Source organism: Myodes glareolus, chromosome 3 (assembly GCF_982192425.1).
Source record: "Myodes glareolus chromosome 3, mMyoGla1.1, whole genome shotgun sequence".
In the NCBI taxonomy this organism is placed as follows: Eukaryota; Metazoa; Chordata; class Mammalia; order Rodentia; family Cricetidae; genus Myodes; species Myodes glareolus.
The window spans coordinates 4,305,772-4,321,269 of NC_142028.1; the positions used below are offsets into that span (position 1 = coordinate 4,305,772).

The window sequence follows — 15,498 nt, forward strand, 5'->3', positions numbered from 1 at the left end:
CATGTGCCACCCTTTCCTTCTGCATCCCACAAGGGAGGCTCCATAGTGTACTTTGAGAATAAGTCTGTGGGCAGGAAGGAGTTAGCCTAGAGGGTGGAGACCAGCCCTGAGGTAGGGGAGGTAGGAGAGCTGTGGAGGACGCAGGGGCCTCAGAAGAGCTGCCTTCTGGTTTTGTTGGGTCACCTCCTTGGCACAGATAACACAGCCCTGGGGAGAGGACATTTTTCTGGGATTAAGTTCTCATCTGTGACGTAATCAACACTTCAAGGATTTCTAAGATTAAATATGATAATGGAAGTCAGTGCTTGTGTCGCTTAATAGGGCTTTAAAGAGGGAAACTCTTCCTGATTTTAATGTTCTGTGGTTTCCCAAAGCTGCCAAAATGGGAGCCCTTCTCTCCTCCCCTCCCCTACTCCTCCCCTTCCTTTCCCCCTACTCTCTTCCTCTCTTCCCTTTTCCTCCCCCTCTTCTCCCCTCTCTCTCCTCCCCTCCCTTCTTCTCTTTTCTCCTCTCCTCTCCTCTTCTCCCCCTTCTCCCCTTCCCCTCCCCTCCCCTCCCCTCCCCTCCCCTCCTCTCCTCTCCTCTCCTCCCCTCCCCTCCCTTTCCCCTCCCCTCCCCTCCCCTTCCTTTCCCCCTACTCTCTTCCTTTCTTCCCTTTTCCTCCCCTCTCCTCCCCCTCTCTCCTCTCCTCTCCTCTTCTCCCCCTTCTCCCCTCTCTCTCCTCTCTCCTTCCCTCCCCTCCTCTCTTTTCCCCTCCCCTCCCTCTCCTCCCCTCCTCTCCTCTCTCCTCCCCTCCCCTCCTCTCCCGTCTCCTCCCCTCCCCTCCTCTCCCCTCCTCTCCCCTCCCCTCCTCTCTCCTCCCTCTCCTCTCCCCTCCTCTCCCTCTCCTCTCCTCTCCCCTCCCCTCCTCTCTCCTCCCCTCCCTCTCCTCTCCTCTCCTCTCCTCTCCTCTCCTCTCCTCTCCCCTCCCCTCCCTCTCCTCTCCCCCTCTCCCCTCCCTCTCCTCTCCTTCCCTCCCTCTCCTCTCCTCTCCTCCCCTCCCCTCTTCTCCCCTCCCCTCCTCTCCTCTCCCCTCCCCTCTCCATTAGCCAGGGATGTTTGGAATTTCTGTGATGTCAGCACTTCCAGTTATCTCGTATTTACAGACCTTCCTTGCCTCTGTCTCTGTCGAGCTGGGGCTGAATCCAGAATCCCACACACAGTACACGGCCACCAGGTGACAATCCTGGCACAGAGGCCTCTTCCATTTTGTGGGATAGTTTCCCAGGTAAGGGTTAGGCAATCATGGAACAAAACAGTCTTTGGGAATTTAAAATACAAGTTTCTTTCTCCAGTTGGCCATGTCTCATCTAGAGAGAGTTAACAGAATTATTAACGACAGCTCACAAAGGGTGGGCTGGAGAACCGTGGGAATGCTGTTGGTTTCTTTACAAAACCATCTAAGTGAACAAGGCCAGATTTGACCTTCCTGTTTTCAGGCATTATTTAAATCAAAGTTCGTATTTTTATGTTAAATCTATTTGTTTAGCCATTACAAAACATATACGTCATTTTCATTTCATTATAATAGGCTACTTACAACCATTTTATATAACCATGCATACCTATAGTATACTCAAAATTGGTATTTCTTCAGTTAATTTTTAAAATGCATGTTGAGGGTTAATTGTCTCTGTGAACTCCGGAGCAGTGATAGTCATAAAAGGACCCAGTGAAGCATTTCTTAAGTGTTTTTTCCCTAATGTCTTAAATCAAGCTGTGTCATGTGAGCTGAGGTCATGGCTGTAGGCCCCGCCTGTGATCATCCTCTGCATTTCAAAGTTCATTCGCCTCAGGACAATTGATAGCTTGTTGAGTAATTTCTGTTGTTCCAGGGGAGCTGACATAGTGTTCAATGTAGCCAAAGGACAGGGTTAGCTTATAAAATACAGCATAATGCTGTGTGCGGGCCATGCCTTTAATCCCAATGCTTGGGAGGAAGAGGGAAGAAGATTTCTGAGACAAAGACAGCTTAGTCTACATAGCAAGTGCCAGACCAGCCAGGGCTGCAAAGTGAGATTCTATCTCAAAAAAGAAAGAAAGAAAGGAAGGAAGGAAGGAAGGAAGGAAGGAAGGAAGGAAGGGAGAAAGAAAGAAAGGAATTTGAAAGAATTTCCAAAACTGTGAAAATACTTAAGAATTAGGACCTATAAGTAAGAAAATGAGTCTTTTCTGATTTTCTGTGACCAGTGGATTAAGAAGCTCTTTGAAAGTTGCATGTCTCTGAGATCAGAAACACAGGAAGAGGGAGGCAGCAACTACACATACCACACAAGGAGAAGGGAGGGGTGTATGGCTCTTGATGGGCAGAACCAATGTCCTCTCCACCACAATCCTAGGCAGATACAGAGAATCAGAGGCAAACTCTGCACCGTGTGTGTGCAGTGCCCACAGCAGCCAGAAGAGGGGACTGGAGCTATGCATGGATGATTGCAATTACCATGTGATCCGAACCCGGGTCCTCTGCAGGATCAGCAAGTTCTCGAACCACTGACTCCTGTCTCCAGCCCCTTCTTATGCTTTCTTAGTTGAAGACTCCAGGAGAGGATTGCTGTTTCAAGAGTGGCCAGCACTACACATTTCCTAAAATGGGTTTGCCAAAGCCAAGAGCATGCCTATCTTCCCTCTATTTCCTCTATAATTGGAGATGTAGGCCTTTTCATCAACATCCACTCCTCTCCTGGGAAGCTCTGATACCCTGCACATCTAGCCCAATGCTGGCCATAGATACTCAGTCTGTGTTGCTGAATGAACGTTCAGGGCATTCCAAGAGTTTAGGGTTGGGATCTCATCACTACTCCCATTCCTTCTTCTACTTCCTCATCAACCCTTTCACTCACGTCTTTCACTTGGGACAGGCTGACCTACTGTGTGCACTATGATATCCGTTTCCTTCTAGACTCAGATAACACCTGACCCTAAGTCTGCACACATCCACTGGCTCCCACCTTCCGCTGCAATCCAAGAATGCATTGTTAGAGACAAGGACAAGAGGACCTTCCCTAATCACCATAGCAACAGAGGGGCAGGGAAGAACCTAGAAGGTGGAGCAATTGGCCACAAAAAGTGGTAGAAAAGAGGCCTTTTCTTTGAGAGTCCAGTCAGAAACCAGGTAAAGAACATCTTCCTAATTATCCTATAATCCTCTCAAGGTCTATTCTCCAGCAGCATGGACTCTGACTCTCCAATATGGAGAATGGCATGAATGGCAGGGGAGAAAGAAACTTTGTGACTTAAAGTGAAGACAGTGGGGGTTTCCTCCTGGGTAACCACCAGATGTCTTCTTATAGAACCAGTCCTGCCTTTGTTCACATTGCTAGTTGGCTAGTGTCCTCCGTGGAGACATCAATGGCTTGAGGGCAATGTGTAAGAGATGGCAGCCTCTCCATCAGTCACCTTGGATCCTAAATGGCTGGTGTATTGCTGCTTCTACCAACTGACTTTCAGGGAGGTGGGGGCTATCTCACGGCACATGCTAGGCTAGATCAGCTGGCTCTCAGGGAGGTGGGGGCTATCTCACGACACATGCTAGGCTAGATCAGCTGGCTCTCAGGGAGGTGGGGGCTATCTGTTTCAGCACATGCCTGTAATGCACACAGGCTGGAGAGACAAAAGCTAGGTAAGTTGCACATGTAAATGTGAACAGATCCGTCACAGGTTTGTGAAATCTGGGAGATTTAGATTACTTGTGATCCTGGCATGGTCAGTGCAGCCCTGGTATTTCAGCCCTTGTGAGGTTAAGCCGGTAGATTCTGAGCATGAGGCTAGTGTAGGCTACCCAGCAAGACCCCATCTCAAGACAACAATAATAAAAAAACCACTTATTCATTTCTACTTTTATCTCTTACAAAAGCCATGATAAACTGATAGGAGAATGTGGAAATCTGTGCATCTTTGATATCTGTGAAACTGGTTTAGGCAACTCATGATTTGGCTTTAAGGATGATGAACAGAAGAGGCTGTCCAGGTTAAAGAACCCAGAGGTCACTGATAATATCTTCCTATGATGCAACACAATACTATTTGATGGATGGGTATCTTCATTTAATCTTCGTAAATCCCTGTGAAATAGGTTTTGTTATTTGATACATTGTATAGATAAAGAAAGCCGTGGGTGGGTTAGGCAATGTGGCGAGCTCTCCATGCTGGGCTGTTGCTCTGGTGTGGGGAGGAATGGGTAGGACTAGGTCTGCTGTCTTTTCTACTGCTCCATGCTATTCTCTGTGTAAACTCAAGAGCTAAACCGAATAGTGCCCGCCTCCTGGAAACTTAGGTTTCTGGACCCACCAGGCATCCAGACAATAGCTGTGGGACAAGAAGAAATTTAAAAGGAAATACTGCCAGAGCTGTGTTTCTGACACCGAGAGAGCACCAAGCCTGGGCAATGGTGTATGGAGTTTTCTTGGGGTCATCCACATCAGTGGTGGCCCGCTAGGGACCCGCCAAGCCTGGGTAATGGTGTATGGAGTTTCCTCGGGGTCATCCACATCAGTGGTTGCCCGCTAGGGACCCGCCAAGCCTGGGCAATGGTGTTTGGAGTTTTCTCGGGTTAACCACTTCTGCCAACAGGCCTAACCTTCGCTGGTTCCACACTCTCTCAAATTTCACAATGGATTACAAGTACCCAAAACAGGGACAGTGGGGGACAAGTCAGGTTCAAATCACTACAGAGATGATTCCTTTCCTGCCCAATTAAAACCGAAGCACCTCTACCCTCCTCGGGGAGACCCACAAGAGACACTCTGGTGTCTGTCTTCTTCTTTTGTCCCCTGTAGGCTCTGGCTTGTCATTGGGAATTTGTCTAGTTTCTTTTACAGCTGTTTTGATAAAAAAAAAAACCAACCCACCCCCAAAGAAGGAAACAACTTCATGTTTGAAGGTTTTACCTCAGCTCACAGTTGGAAGCACAGTCCACCATAGCCAGGAAGTCAAGGCAGCAGGGGCTAGCATGAAGGAACTGGTCACATTGCATCCCCAACCTTGGCAGAGAGCTATGAATTCTTGTGCTCATTCACTTTTATACAGTCTGGGATCCCAATCTAGCAATCGGTGCCACCGTTCATGGCATCTCAGATAACCCAGTTAAGGCAATCCCCTACAGGCGTGGTGAACTGATGTAAATAATGCTCACAGCTGTGCCCGGAGGCTTGCCTCCTGGTGGTTCCAGATCCTGTCAGCCATTGGGCCCCATGGTGTTACCCATGATACACGACCCACACGCAAGACGTACCTTACTGTTGAGAATCTGGAAAACCCTCTCCTGCAGAGTTTGTCCAGACTTGGGTCTCACGAGGATGTAAATGACTTTCAGATGGGGGCTGGTGCGGAACAGCTTCTCCATCAGCACCTTGCCCAGGAAGCCCGTGGCCCCTGTGATGAGCAGGGATTTGTTGCTGTAGAAGGACGCGATCATGGACATGGTTCCTCCGTTTCTCTTCTATGGTTCTGGGAAGAGGGTCCTGAAAAGAGAGAAAAACAAGTTACCGTCTCAGAAGTTTTAAAATTCTCAGCCACTCACAGTGCGTCCGGGGCTTCCAGAAGTTTTGAATGAAGGGAAAATTGTGAGATCCATAGGCTTCTGGGAAGGGAGATGTTCGGTGTAAGCGCTTCCGAGCCTGCTCTGTGTCCTAGACTTTACGGTTGGGGCCGTGGGGAAAACACGTAGGGATGACAGAGTTCTCAGTCTGATGGAGGACGCAGACACAACGAGAGAGACTGTTAAATACAACGTGTTAACAGCACGGAGCACAGAGCACGGAGCACGGAGCAAGGTTGTGGATGCCAGGCCCTGAGGACTTGGCGTGGTGATGTCCCCAGTGGCAGCGTTGGAAGGTGTGACTCTAAGTTGAAGGCAGGCAAGGGCGGGCATGAGGGTGTTTTAGGCCTTAGAAACCAGAGTCCACACAGCTGTCAAATGTTTAAAGTTACAATTTAATTAATACTTCAGCTTCAAATTTATCTAGTGACCATGTTGGGGCAAATGGCATAGTCCCACCTGCTGCTAACTGCCACTTCTAAGTCTATTTGCTCTTTTTTCTTCCTTGGGATGAAATAGGGAACTCTCACTTCTGCATGTGCCACTCCGGGGGTTCAGCCACGTACACAACAAAGAGCAGTTTTATAAGAGAAGCTGAAGCCCTTGGGTACCTCGAAAGAGCAACAAGCACAGCCGCTGCCCAAGACCGTTTGGGATTGCTGTTTGCAGGAGCATAGGGAAAATCTGACAAGTTATCTGAGGACCAGACGTGGCCCAGGATTCTGTGGCTGCAGATGAGGAGACCCCTTGTAGATTATGAAAGAGCAACTGCTTGTTCTTTTCAATCCCAAGTGGGAGACTGACTGGACTGGCATCAATCCAAAAACCCTACTATATATAGTGTGTGTATACATATATATGCCTATGTGTGTGTACACACACACACACACACACACACACACACACACACACATGTGTGTACCTGGTGCCTTCAGAGGCCAGAGAGAACATTCGATCTGCTGGAACCACAGTTACAGACAACTGTAATTAGAGTCGTCTCTCCAGCCCTCATTTCAATATTGTTGATTAAACACATGTACTGAGTCTCTGCTTGTGTGAATAAGTATGTAAGCCTGCCCCTTGTTGAGGTATGACCACAATGGATGGCATCAGTGTTTCTAAGACAAAGTCAAATATGGCATCCAAAAAGCCAAATGCATGTGAATCTTGGTGTTTCTCTTACCCCTTGGAGATTTATGAAGGAAGAATTGACCTACTAACCCAACGAGATTTGGAATTCTGGGTCAATAGTAAACCAACACATAATCTTCATGCTTTGCTTAGAATGAAAACGTTTTATAAACCTATGACTTTCCATTCGTATTCCAAGTTAGCAAAAGGGTGTATCTATCAGGCACTGGAAGTTCTGCCCCAGGAATGGCGCTGGATGGGGCTGCAGTACCGCAGCTGTCCACGTGGGGACAGTGCCTGCATACCGCGCAGGAGCACCTGCAACCAGGCCAGCCTCCTTCAAAATCCCCATGATGCCCTAGGTGCCTGCCGTGGAGAAAGCCGCTGTATAGTGGGAATCGCACTATGGGAATCTGAGCTACTTTTTTTGTGTAACTTGTTTCTGCAGGGTCCGCGCAAGCCATCCACATCGTCCCTAGTTCGGTGTGAAAACTTGGTGCTGCATAATCCCAGTTCCACGCAGAAATGAGTGTTAAGAATGTGTTAAGATAACGATCCATACTTAATTATTCTATTCTATTAAGGCCCAGAAACAGACCCTGAGCCATTTCTTAAAGGCTAAATCTAAATCTAAATCCTAAATCTCTGTTTGTCCATCTGTCTGTCTGTCTTTCTCCTCTCTTCTCCTCCCACCTCTCCTCTTTTCTCCTCTCTCCTCTCCTCTTCCTGCATCTATGTATGTATTTTGGCTTTTTTTTTTTTTGACAGAATCTTTCCATGGCTTGGAACTTGCCCTGGAGACAGGGCTGTCCCTCCCTCCCCAGTGCTATGATTCTAGCTTCACAGGGGTTCTGAATCTTTATGCCTGCGTGACAAGTATTCCTGCCAGAGCCATCTCAACTCTTGCACCTAACTTTAAGAGACCTCCACTGTGATTCGCTGACTACCGTGGCCTGCCAGGGCGGCCACTGCTCATTTGTGCACATTGGATCAGCTGGGTATTGGACCCACCTGTCAGCTGGACAGCTTCCTCCAGTTCTGGGCTCCACTCGAAGCCCTTTGGAGATCGCTGGCTGAATGGGCTATAGTGACAAACCTAAATGAGGAAGGACTATGTGACCTGACATCCCAAGAGGCCCGCAGACTGTTTGTTGCACTTCTTATTTTTGTCTTGGGAGAGGTTAGATGCAACAACTTATATGTTGCCTTTAAAGTAGGTAAAAATGTCTTTACCTACTTTGTACGACTGTATGTCTGGAGACTTCACTGGACAGGAGGCCCTGGGTTTTTGTCACTTACTTGCCCTCTGACTGCAAATGTCCCTAAGTTTTGCCATGTCCCCCTCACAAGATCCTCTCAGCATAATGCCACCAACATGATGAACCCAAGTGATAGCTTGTGAAAAAGAAAAGTAGTCAAGATGCAGGCTAATTAAATTTATCACAGGGCTGAGAGCTGCTTTGCTCCTGCTCACGGTAGGACGTTAAGGTGCATTGATGGCCTTCTTAGCCGAGATCAAAACTGCTATTCCGTCTTCAGTAAGGGAGACAGAGACGGCGGCCGTGTGCTGACCTGCGCACGAGGGATCTGTGGATTAGCTTAAGGAGCACACGACAGCAGTTTGTCGGAAATAGCAGGCACAGTTAGGGGCACTGCTTGGTTAAGTTGAGGACAACCAATTGCTACTTTCTAGCACTGAACTCCGAATATTAAATAGACAAATTGAATCTGGACGTGGTGGGTACCACGAGCCTGCATCTTTCACATCCTTTACGGTAGCGCTAACTTCTATAATCTCTCCAGTAATATAGCCTGGCTTTGGGGACAGAATTTGACGGACAGGGTAGTTCTAGTGACCTTGCCACCCTTGTGTTCTCATTTTGAAGGTAGTGAGGCAAGCTTTCTGCCTGTTCCCGAGTGTGTTTAGTCCACTGTGCCTCTGTCACCCAGAAAATCACCCCATGTTGGTCCTGGGAAACCCTGACTCACTGTGAGCAGGACCTGGCTAAAAGGTCAAATCACCTGACCTCCATAAGCCTCCCCCACTTCAAAAGAGGAATGTCATTGCAAGGCTGGTGCCTGATATGTGCAGTTTTTCTTGTGAAGAGTCACACCTCATAGGCCACATTGGGGGAAACTGGAAAAAAATATCGAACAAATTCTTGTATTGTGTTGGGGCTCTTCCCCCAGGAGACCCAGATGTCCCTTCACCCACAAATGGGTGCAGTCCTGGAAATTGATTGAAGAGATTTAATGATCTCTTTTATGATCGTAGATAGATTTTTGTTCAGTTGTCTTAAAACTTTTCAGGTTATGCAGATCAAGTAAAATTTAGTAGCCATCACTCCTAATTCATTTGTTAGAGGATCGTGGGGGAGTGGGTGGAGATATGGCCTCGTGAGTGAGAGCAAGTACTGCCCTTCCAGAGGACCTGAGTTTGGCTCCCAGCACCCACCTGGGGCAGTTCAAAACTGCCAGCTCCAGGGGATCCCTCTTTTGGCTCCTACATTGTGTGAATGTAGCAGATACTCACAGAATGTGCACAAACATACATTAATAAAGATAAAAATAAATCTTTTAAAAAAGAGCATCCTGAGCGGAGAGGCAACACCCCAGGATCCTGAACGTCAGGCCATCTGATAGCTGCGTTGACCCTATTGTCCCTTATGGTCACCACACCAACATTGACAGCACTGTGGATACCGCCAGCCTGGGACCTAGCGGGATCCGTTCTCGCTGTCAGTTCTGCCCCCACAGCAGGGGCCACCACAAGGCTCTTCAGGCACGAAGTGGTTCCCGTTCCAGGCTTGTTTCTACGGCACAGCTAAGTTTGTATGATGTTAACCTTACTTTCTGCAGGCATATTTGCCTTGGGAAGGATAATGCTCCAGCTTTTAGGGATGAATTCTTGCTTGCTGGCTTGATAGATGAAGGTAAAACACATATATAGAAGTTTTAAATGTATATTTTATTTTATGTATATGCATGTGTGTGCCTGAATGTGTGTATATTTGCACCATTTGTATGTAGTGCCCATGAAGGTCAGAGAGACATCAGATTCTCAGGACCTGGAGTTAGAGGTGATTGTGAGCCTCTGTGTGGATGCTGGGACCTGAACCTGGGTCCAGTTGACTGCTTCTAATTGCTGAGCTCTCTCTCTCTCTCTCTCTCTCTCTCTCTCTCTCTCTCTCTCTCTCTCCTCAGGAAGAAAGTTTTATTATTTGATTGGGAACTGTTTCTTTTCTATTTTTAAGTAGAATTGTACATTATGGAGATACATTTTATTTTTTTGGCTGTCTCTGCTTTAGTCACACAATAAATTGAAGTGGAGCATAGACAGTGAGAAGAACCTTTTTCAGGAATTGGAAAACCTGATGTTCTAACTGGTCCTTAATCAAGTCTCTAATCCCGATGCTGAGATTCAGGTGTCCCTGCTGTTCTGTCCACCACAAAGAAGGGTTTTAATAATCAAAGAAAGAGCCAGGAGAATCAAATAAAGAAACATAAGGTATCATTCAGGTAGTCTAAGCAAGACAATGATACTTTTCTTAGTCTGGATACTACATATTGGGGATGAAATTGCACCTTTGACTAACTAGTAAAGCACTTGGAAAAAATTCTACACTTTCACTTTATTTTTTAAAGATTTAATTTTACATGTATGTGCCTGTGTGTGCATATGCACAAGTGTGGTGCCTTCTTCTATGTGTATGTACCTGTGCGTGCGTGTGTGTGTGTGTGTGTGTGTGTGTGTATGTGTGTGCATGTATCTCTGGTGCTTTCAGTCTATGTGTATGTACTTGTGTGTGTGTGCTTGTGTATGTGTGTGCATGCATGTCTGGTGCCTTCTGTCGTGTGTGTGTGTGTGTGTTAATTAAGATAAGCACACGCACACACGAGGATAGTAAGGCCCCTGCCCCATACATCTGTATCTTGGCTTTTAATCATCCAAGGATGACTAATGAAGCCATTGATAGGCGTGAAATCTTATAACAAACATTGATTAAGAGGTTATTGATTTAGGTTTACGAACTTAGTCTACCAAAAAAGACTATTGATTTGTGAGACGTCACCAGAAAATTGCCGGATGTTGTACTCAAAAGATCTTAGTGGTTCTGTCTGTTGCAAGTGTGTAGGTTGTCAGAACTGGTTAGGGGCAACTATCAAATGCGAATCTACTGTGTCTATCCCACAGCAAAAACAGGGCGTTAGTCTCTTCATGTCCTGACTGAGATTCCAGGACCGTGGTCACAGCCACTCTTCCTGCTCAACATGGGAAGCTGTGTTTTTAAAAAGGCTACTACAAAAATTAGTCGGTTGAATGCAAAGGGGAGCCAGTTGGTGAACTGGGAATCTGCATTCCTTAACATAAACTATTGATCACTCCCTGTGCGAATGAACTGGCAATCTGTCAGGAAACGTCGGAATAAATACAACCACACTATTTGGAAATACCCAGTTAGGTCCTGAGAAAGAGTTGAGCTCTGAGTTAAAGCTAGTAATTTCCCTGTCAAAATTCCCTTCATGGGACTCCATTCCTTGTCAGAAAAGCGGCAAGCCATGCCAGCGTTCATTCTTCTCCTAACGGCTCACTGAGTTCTATTGAGGAAATAAAGGAGGGCGCCAGATCAATCTTTAAGAGAAGGCACTTAAAGATCCGGGGACATTTCTTGCCACTTGTATAAGCTGCAGGTAGCGGCTTTAGAACAAGAAAAGAAAAGTATTTGTCTTGTACAACAAAGTAGATCAGTGAGAAGGGAGCCTGTCAGAGCTACGAACTTCCGGAGCTCAGGATGTAATGTAACAAAAGCTAAAATGGTCCTTTCTCTCCCTCTTGCGTACCTCATTGGAGTGTCTATTTAACTGTCCTTTATAATGATAATTAAGATAAGTGCTGTGGTCACACTTTGCAGAGCAGTGAATGGAATTGTAAAATACATCTTTTCTGCATGGTTCCTGGACGGGAATGGGGTCTTTTTCTTATTTAATATTAAAACCACTCTTGTACCTCTGACCCCTGCAGCCGCCTATTGCTTAAGGCTTTGTTCCTGTGTTTATAGCTGATACCATTTAATAGTAATAGTTTCATACCTATGGCAAGAGCTCCTGTTCACTTATGATTAAAAAACAAATTTGCTTTTTTTTTATTTCTATTATCCCAACTCAAGTGATACTTGAAGGAGGGGGCGAAGATGCCTGCCTGCCTTCTAAGGTCTGTCTCCCACAGGGAAGAGTCCATGGATTCTGAAGGAAAATGGCAAATGTCATTTATATGTATACTGATTTATAATATAGTCTTTCTCTCTCTATACACACATCTAATATATACATACATATATAAATAGTATATATAACACACATATGATATATGTATATGTGATATATACAATATGGCACATCTAAGCATACAAAATATGAAAACGTTAAGTTACCTGTAACAGCCCTGGCAGGAGGTAAGCTGTTCTGAAGAGAAATCCACACCTCTCCTGTTGCCTATTCTATTAGACATCCCACAGTCGAAGTCGAGAATGACTTCTGATCATTTCCTCACCCCTGCGATGACACGGTTCTGGAATGGCCATGTCATGAATTACTGTTGCCAAGCCCCAGCAGTGACCAGGTAGGAAAATGAAGGTAACTCGCACTAGGATCCGTATGAAATGGCACCAGATTGTCACATTAGATGCTAACCATATTTAGTATTCAAAGGATTTCACAGAAATGTATTTCACGCTGGCTGGTTCATACAGCCATCTGGGTTAGAAGGCCAAGCACAGACTGGCGCTTCAATGATTAAGAGTGTCATTCCTCCTCCAGAAGATCCACGTGGTTCCTAGGAACCATACGGATCGGCTCTCAACCAACTATAGCTAGTTCCAGGGGCTCTGATACCTCTCCTGGCTCTGCACAGAATGCTAGCCCCCGCAAACACCCGACTCTTGGAGCATTGAGCTGTCCAGTCCACTGCGTCTACTCTGCCAGCCTGGGATTCTTTGCCTTTTCTCCTTTATTCTCGGCCACTCTTACCCTTTGTTTCCACACCATACGTTATTATCCACTGCCCCAAACACCTTCGTATACTTCTGCCTTTCCAGGCACTTCTCTCTCAATTTCTTCTTAGGAAATACCACAAAAGATGTAAAACTTCCTTTCTGGAGTTATGTTCAAGAACTGTTAGGGTCAGCACCTGGGCACTGGCAACCCTAACAAGCTAGGTCAGATAGCCCCTCATTTAGTAAGTTAAAAAGAAACAGGAACGGAAATCAGAAAGAGGGGATTCAGCCAGGCCACACTTGGAAGAAAACACAGAGGTTCAGGAACCCCCCCTCTAGTCTACCTGTGGGGTCCTGACATGAAGTTTGCATCTAAACAGAGGGCAAGAGGTGTGCATGGCTAGGGAGTCCTGGCCAGGGTGGGTCCTACCCATCCCTCACTCATCACTAACTCAGCGTCAGTCTTTCCTGCAGGATGGTTGACAAGTTGTCAGCACTGTGTGGAATTCCTTTCTGGGAGGCAAGCCTTCCTCTGGCTGGGCCAGCGCTCCTGTCTTTCCTGTTCCTTCTCCCAGTGTAAGATTCCCGCCGATATTCCAATTTCTTGGGGACCATTATGTCTTCTGGTTTGGACAGTTCCTAGACATGCAGTAAACTGGATGGGAGTCTTCAGCCTCCCTGAAGGAATTCAACAGTGTTTTGCTTGTGGCAAGTGTACAACCCCAACTCTGGCATTGCAGGAAAGCAGTTATGTTTCTATAACCTAAGCGTTCTACACATGCGCGCGCACACGCGCACACACACACACACACACACACACACACACACACACACACCTCAGCCCAAATCTAGGGTCTGAACCTAGAGCCCCCCAGCATATTAAGCATGAACCTGACCACTAAACTGTATCCTGGCTTCTTTCCACTGTTAACTTTGAGATAGGGCCCCTCTAAGTTGCTCAGGCTGGACCTGAAGTCATTCTGTGGCCCACACAGTCCTTCTGCCTCTGCCTCCTGAAGACTGGGATTCTAGAGTTTACTACACTATAGTATAGCTCAGCTCATCTGTCTCTCTTTTGATTCCAACCCAGGCACTGACCCGAGAACGTGTGCACTCCTGGGCCATTCTACACACTTGTAACTAACTACATATTCTACACACTTCTGTCAACTGAGCACATACCTTTCAGGGATACAACTGAGAGACTGAATAGACAAAAGAGAAAAATATCCAGCTAGAACTTTGACCTAGAACCTGCAGCAACACACCCAAGGAAACATCTCTGTGTCTCCAGCAACCGGGAAGCTGGGCTGTCCGAAGACTGTGGGAAGTCAGGCCGCTATCGCTGGTGAAAACCCAGGAAGAAAACAATAACTTCTGTGATACTTGGCTGCTGATTAATAACTGACACTTCTCCTAATGTTTATCACCTCTTCCAGCTTATCAGGAACCACAGAGGACCCACGTAGCCCCAGACAAGCACACGTGGGCTTACCTGCCCCCACGGCAGGGTTTTCTTTCCAACAGTGGCACCTCTCTGCTGCCTGCTTAGAGCTTACTGAAAAGTCACAGTAGGTTGCATGATGTGGAGGATTAGTGGGCACAGACTCGCGTGGTACAGAGCATCCATGTGCACATGCTTACTGAGTTTAAAAGGTAAAGTTCCCTGCATGGCAGTGTTCAGGGTCAAGAAGAACTACTAGAAAGACAAGCCTTAAGAACACGAGCCTTCTGTTTCAGGGACACTATGCTGTGGCAGTTACTCCAAAGTATACAGCTCCAGCCAAAGGTTCCAAATCCTTCCCAGGAGAGGAAGTGGGTGCACTGGGGTGGACCGCTAAGGTTCTGACTCCATACGCGAAGCCTGTGATAATCCCACAGCGGCCACCTTCCGCTGCTGCAGCCACACTGGCTGATTTAATGGTTTCTCTGGAGAGAAGCTGGAGAAGAGAATGGAGGGGTTGGCTCAGGCTTTGCCACACACCCTGGGGCACTCAGGATCTCCATCAGTCATTCCCTCAGGACAAGTTGCTCACCAGAGCAGCAGGGGCATCTTCCCAGGAAAGAAGAATCAGGCGTACCCAATCTGGGGCCGCTACACAAGAGGAAAAGGAGTTGTTTGTTTGGCCAGTGCATACTTGTTTCTTATTTCAAGTGTTGATACCAGAAAGGAAGGAGAAAGGTTCTATGTTTTGTACGGTTTGTTGGAGAAGAATCTCGGAAAACCACAGGGAAGGAAACACTGAGAACATCGTCAGGCTACCATAAAAATTGTAACCATCTCTAGCTGTGAAAATAGAAGACATGAGGGGATTGATCTGGGAGAAGAAGAGAACGGGGATCCTTAATTTACAGAATCCAAGGAAGATGTATCTAAAGTTTCTAAGCTATTCCCACATCTTTATGAGAAAGTCTTTGCTCTAACTGCAGCTACCCAGTTCCGAGCACTCACACCGCTTGTACAGCCCAGGACACGGCGCGGAGTGTCACTGTTTGCACTATGGACAAGATGCGTGCTCGGTGGCGAAGGGCTCTAGGGTGGGAAAAGACCCAATCCAGTAAGGCATTCACCTGCACACTCAGAGAAACGGAACTCTTTATTAGTTCCTAACTGACCCTAGCAAGTACTTAAGAGGGTCTGGCCTTGGTCAGATTTTCCACAATTTATATAGGGTGAGAATCTTACATATACTTTTACAGTCTTTAGGTCCCCACCCCGAAGTTAACTTTCTATGCAATTAAGCGAATTCAAAGAGACAAAGGAACTGTGGTTTCGCTTGTCTTAAGTAAATAACTTGC

The 15,498-nt window shown here is 46.7% G+C and overlaps 1 protein-coding gene across 4 annotated transcripts in view; it reads right to left on the minus strand.

The window, feature by feature from the left end:
* Positions 1–15,498, minus strand: part of Far2 (fatty acyl-CoA reductase 2) — a 101,054-nt gene that overhangs the window by 26,860 nt on the left and 58,696 nt on the right. For all 4 annotated transcript variants that reach the window (XM_085687404.2, XM_087903941.1, XM_085687406.2 and 1 more), the window contains one exon: positions 5,270–5,498. In XM_085687404.2, coding sequence (XP_085543530.1) covers positions 5,270–5,458 — 189 coding nt within the window. In that variant the 5' untranslated portion in view covers positions 5,459–5,498. The remainder of the gene's footprint in view (positions 1–5,269; positions 5,499–15,498) is intronic.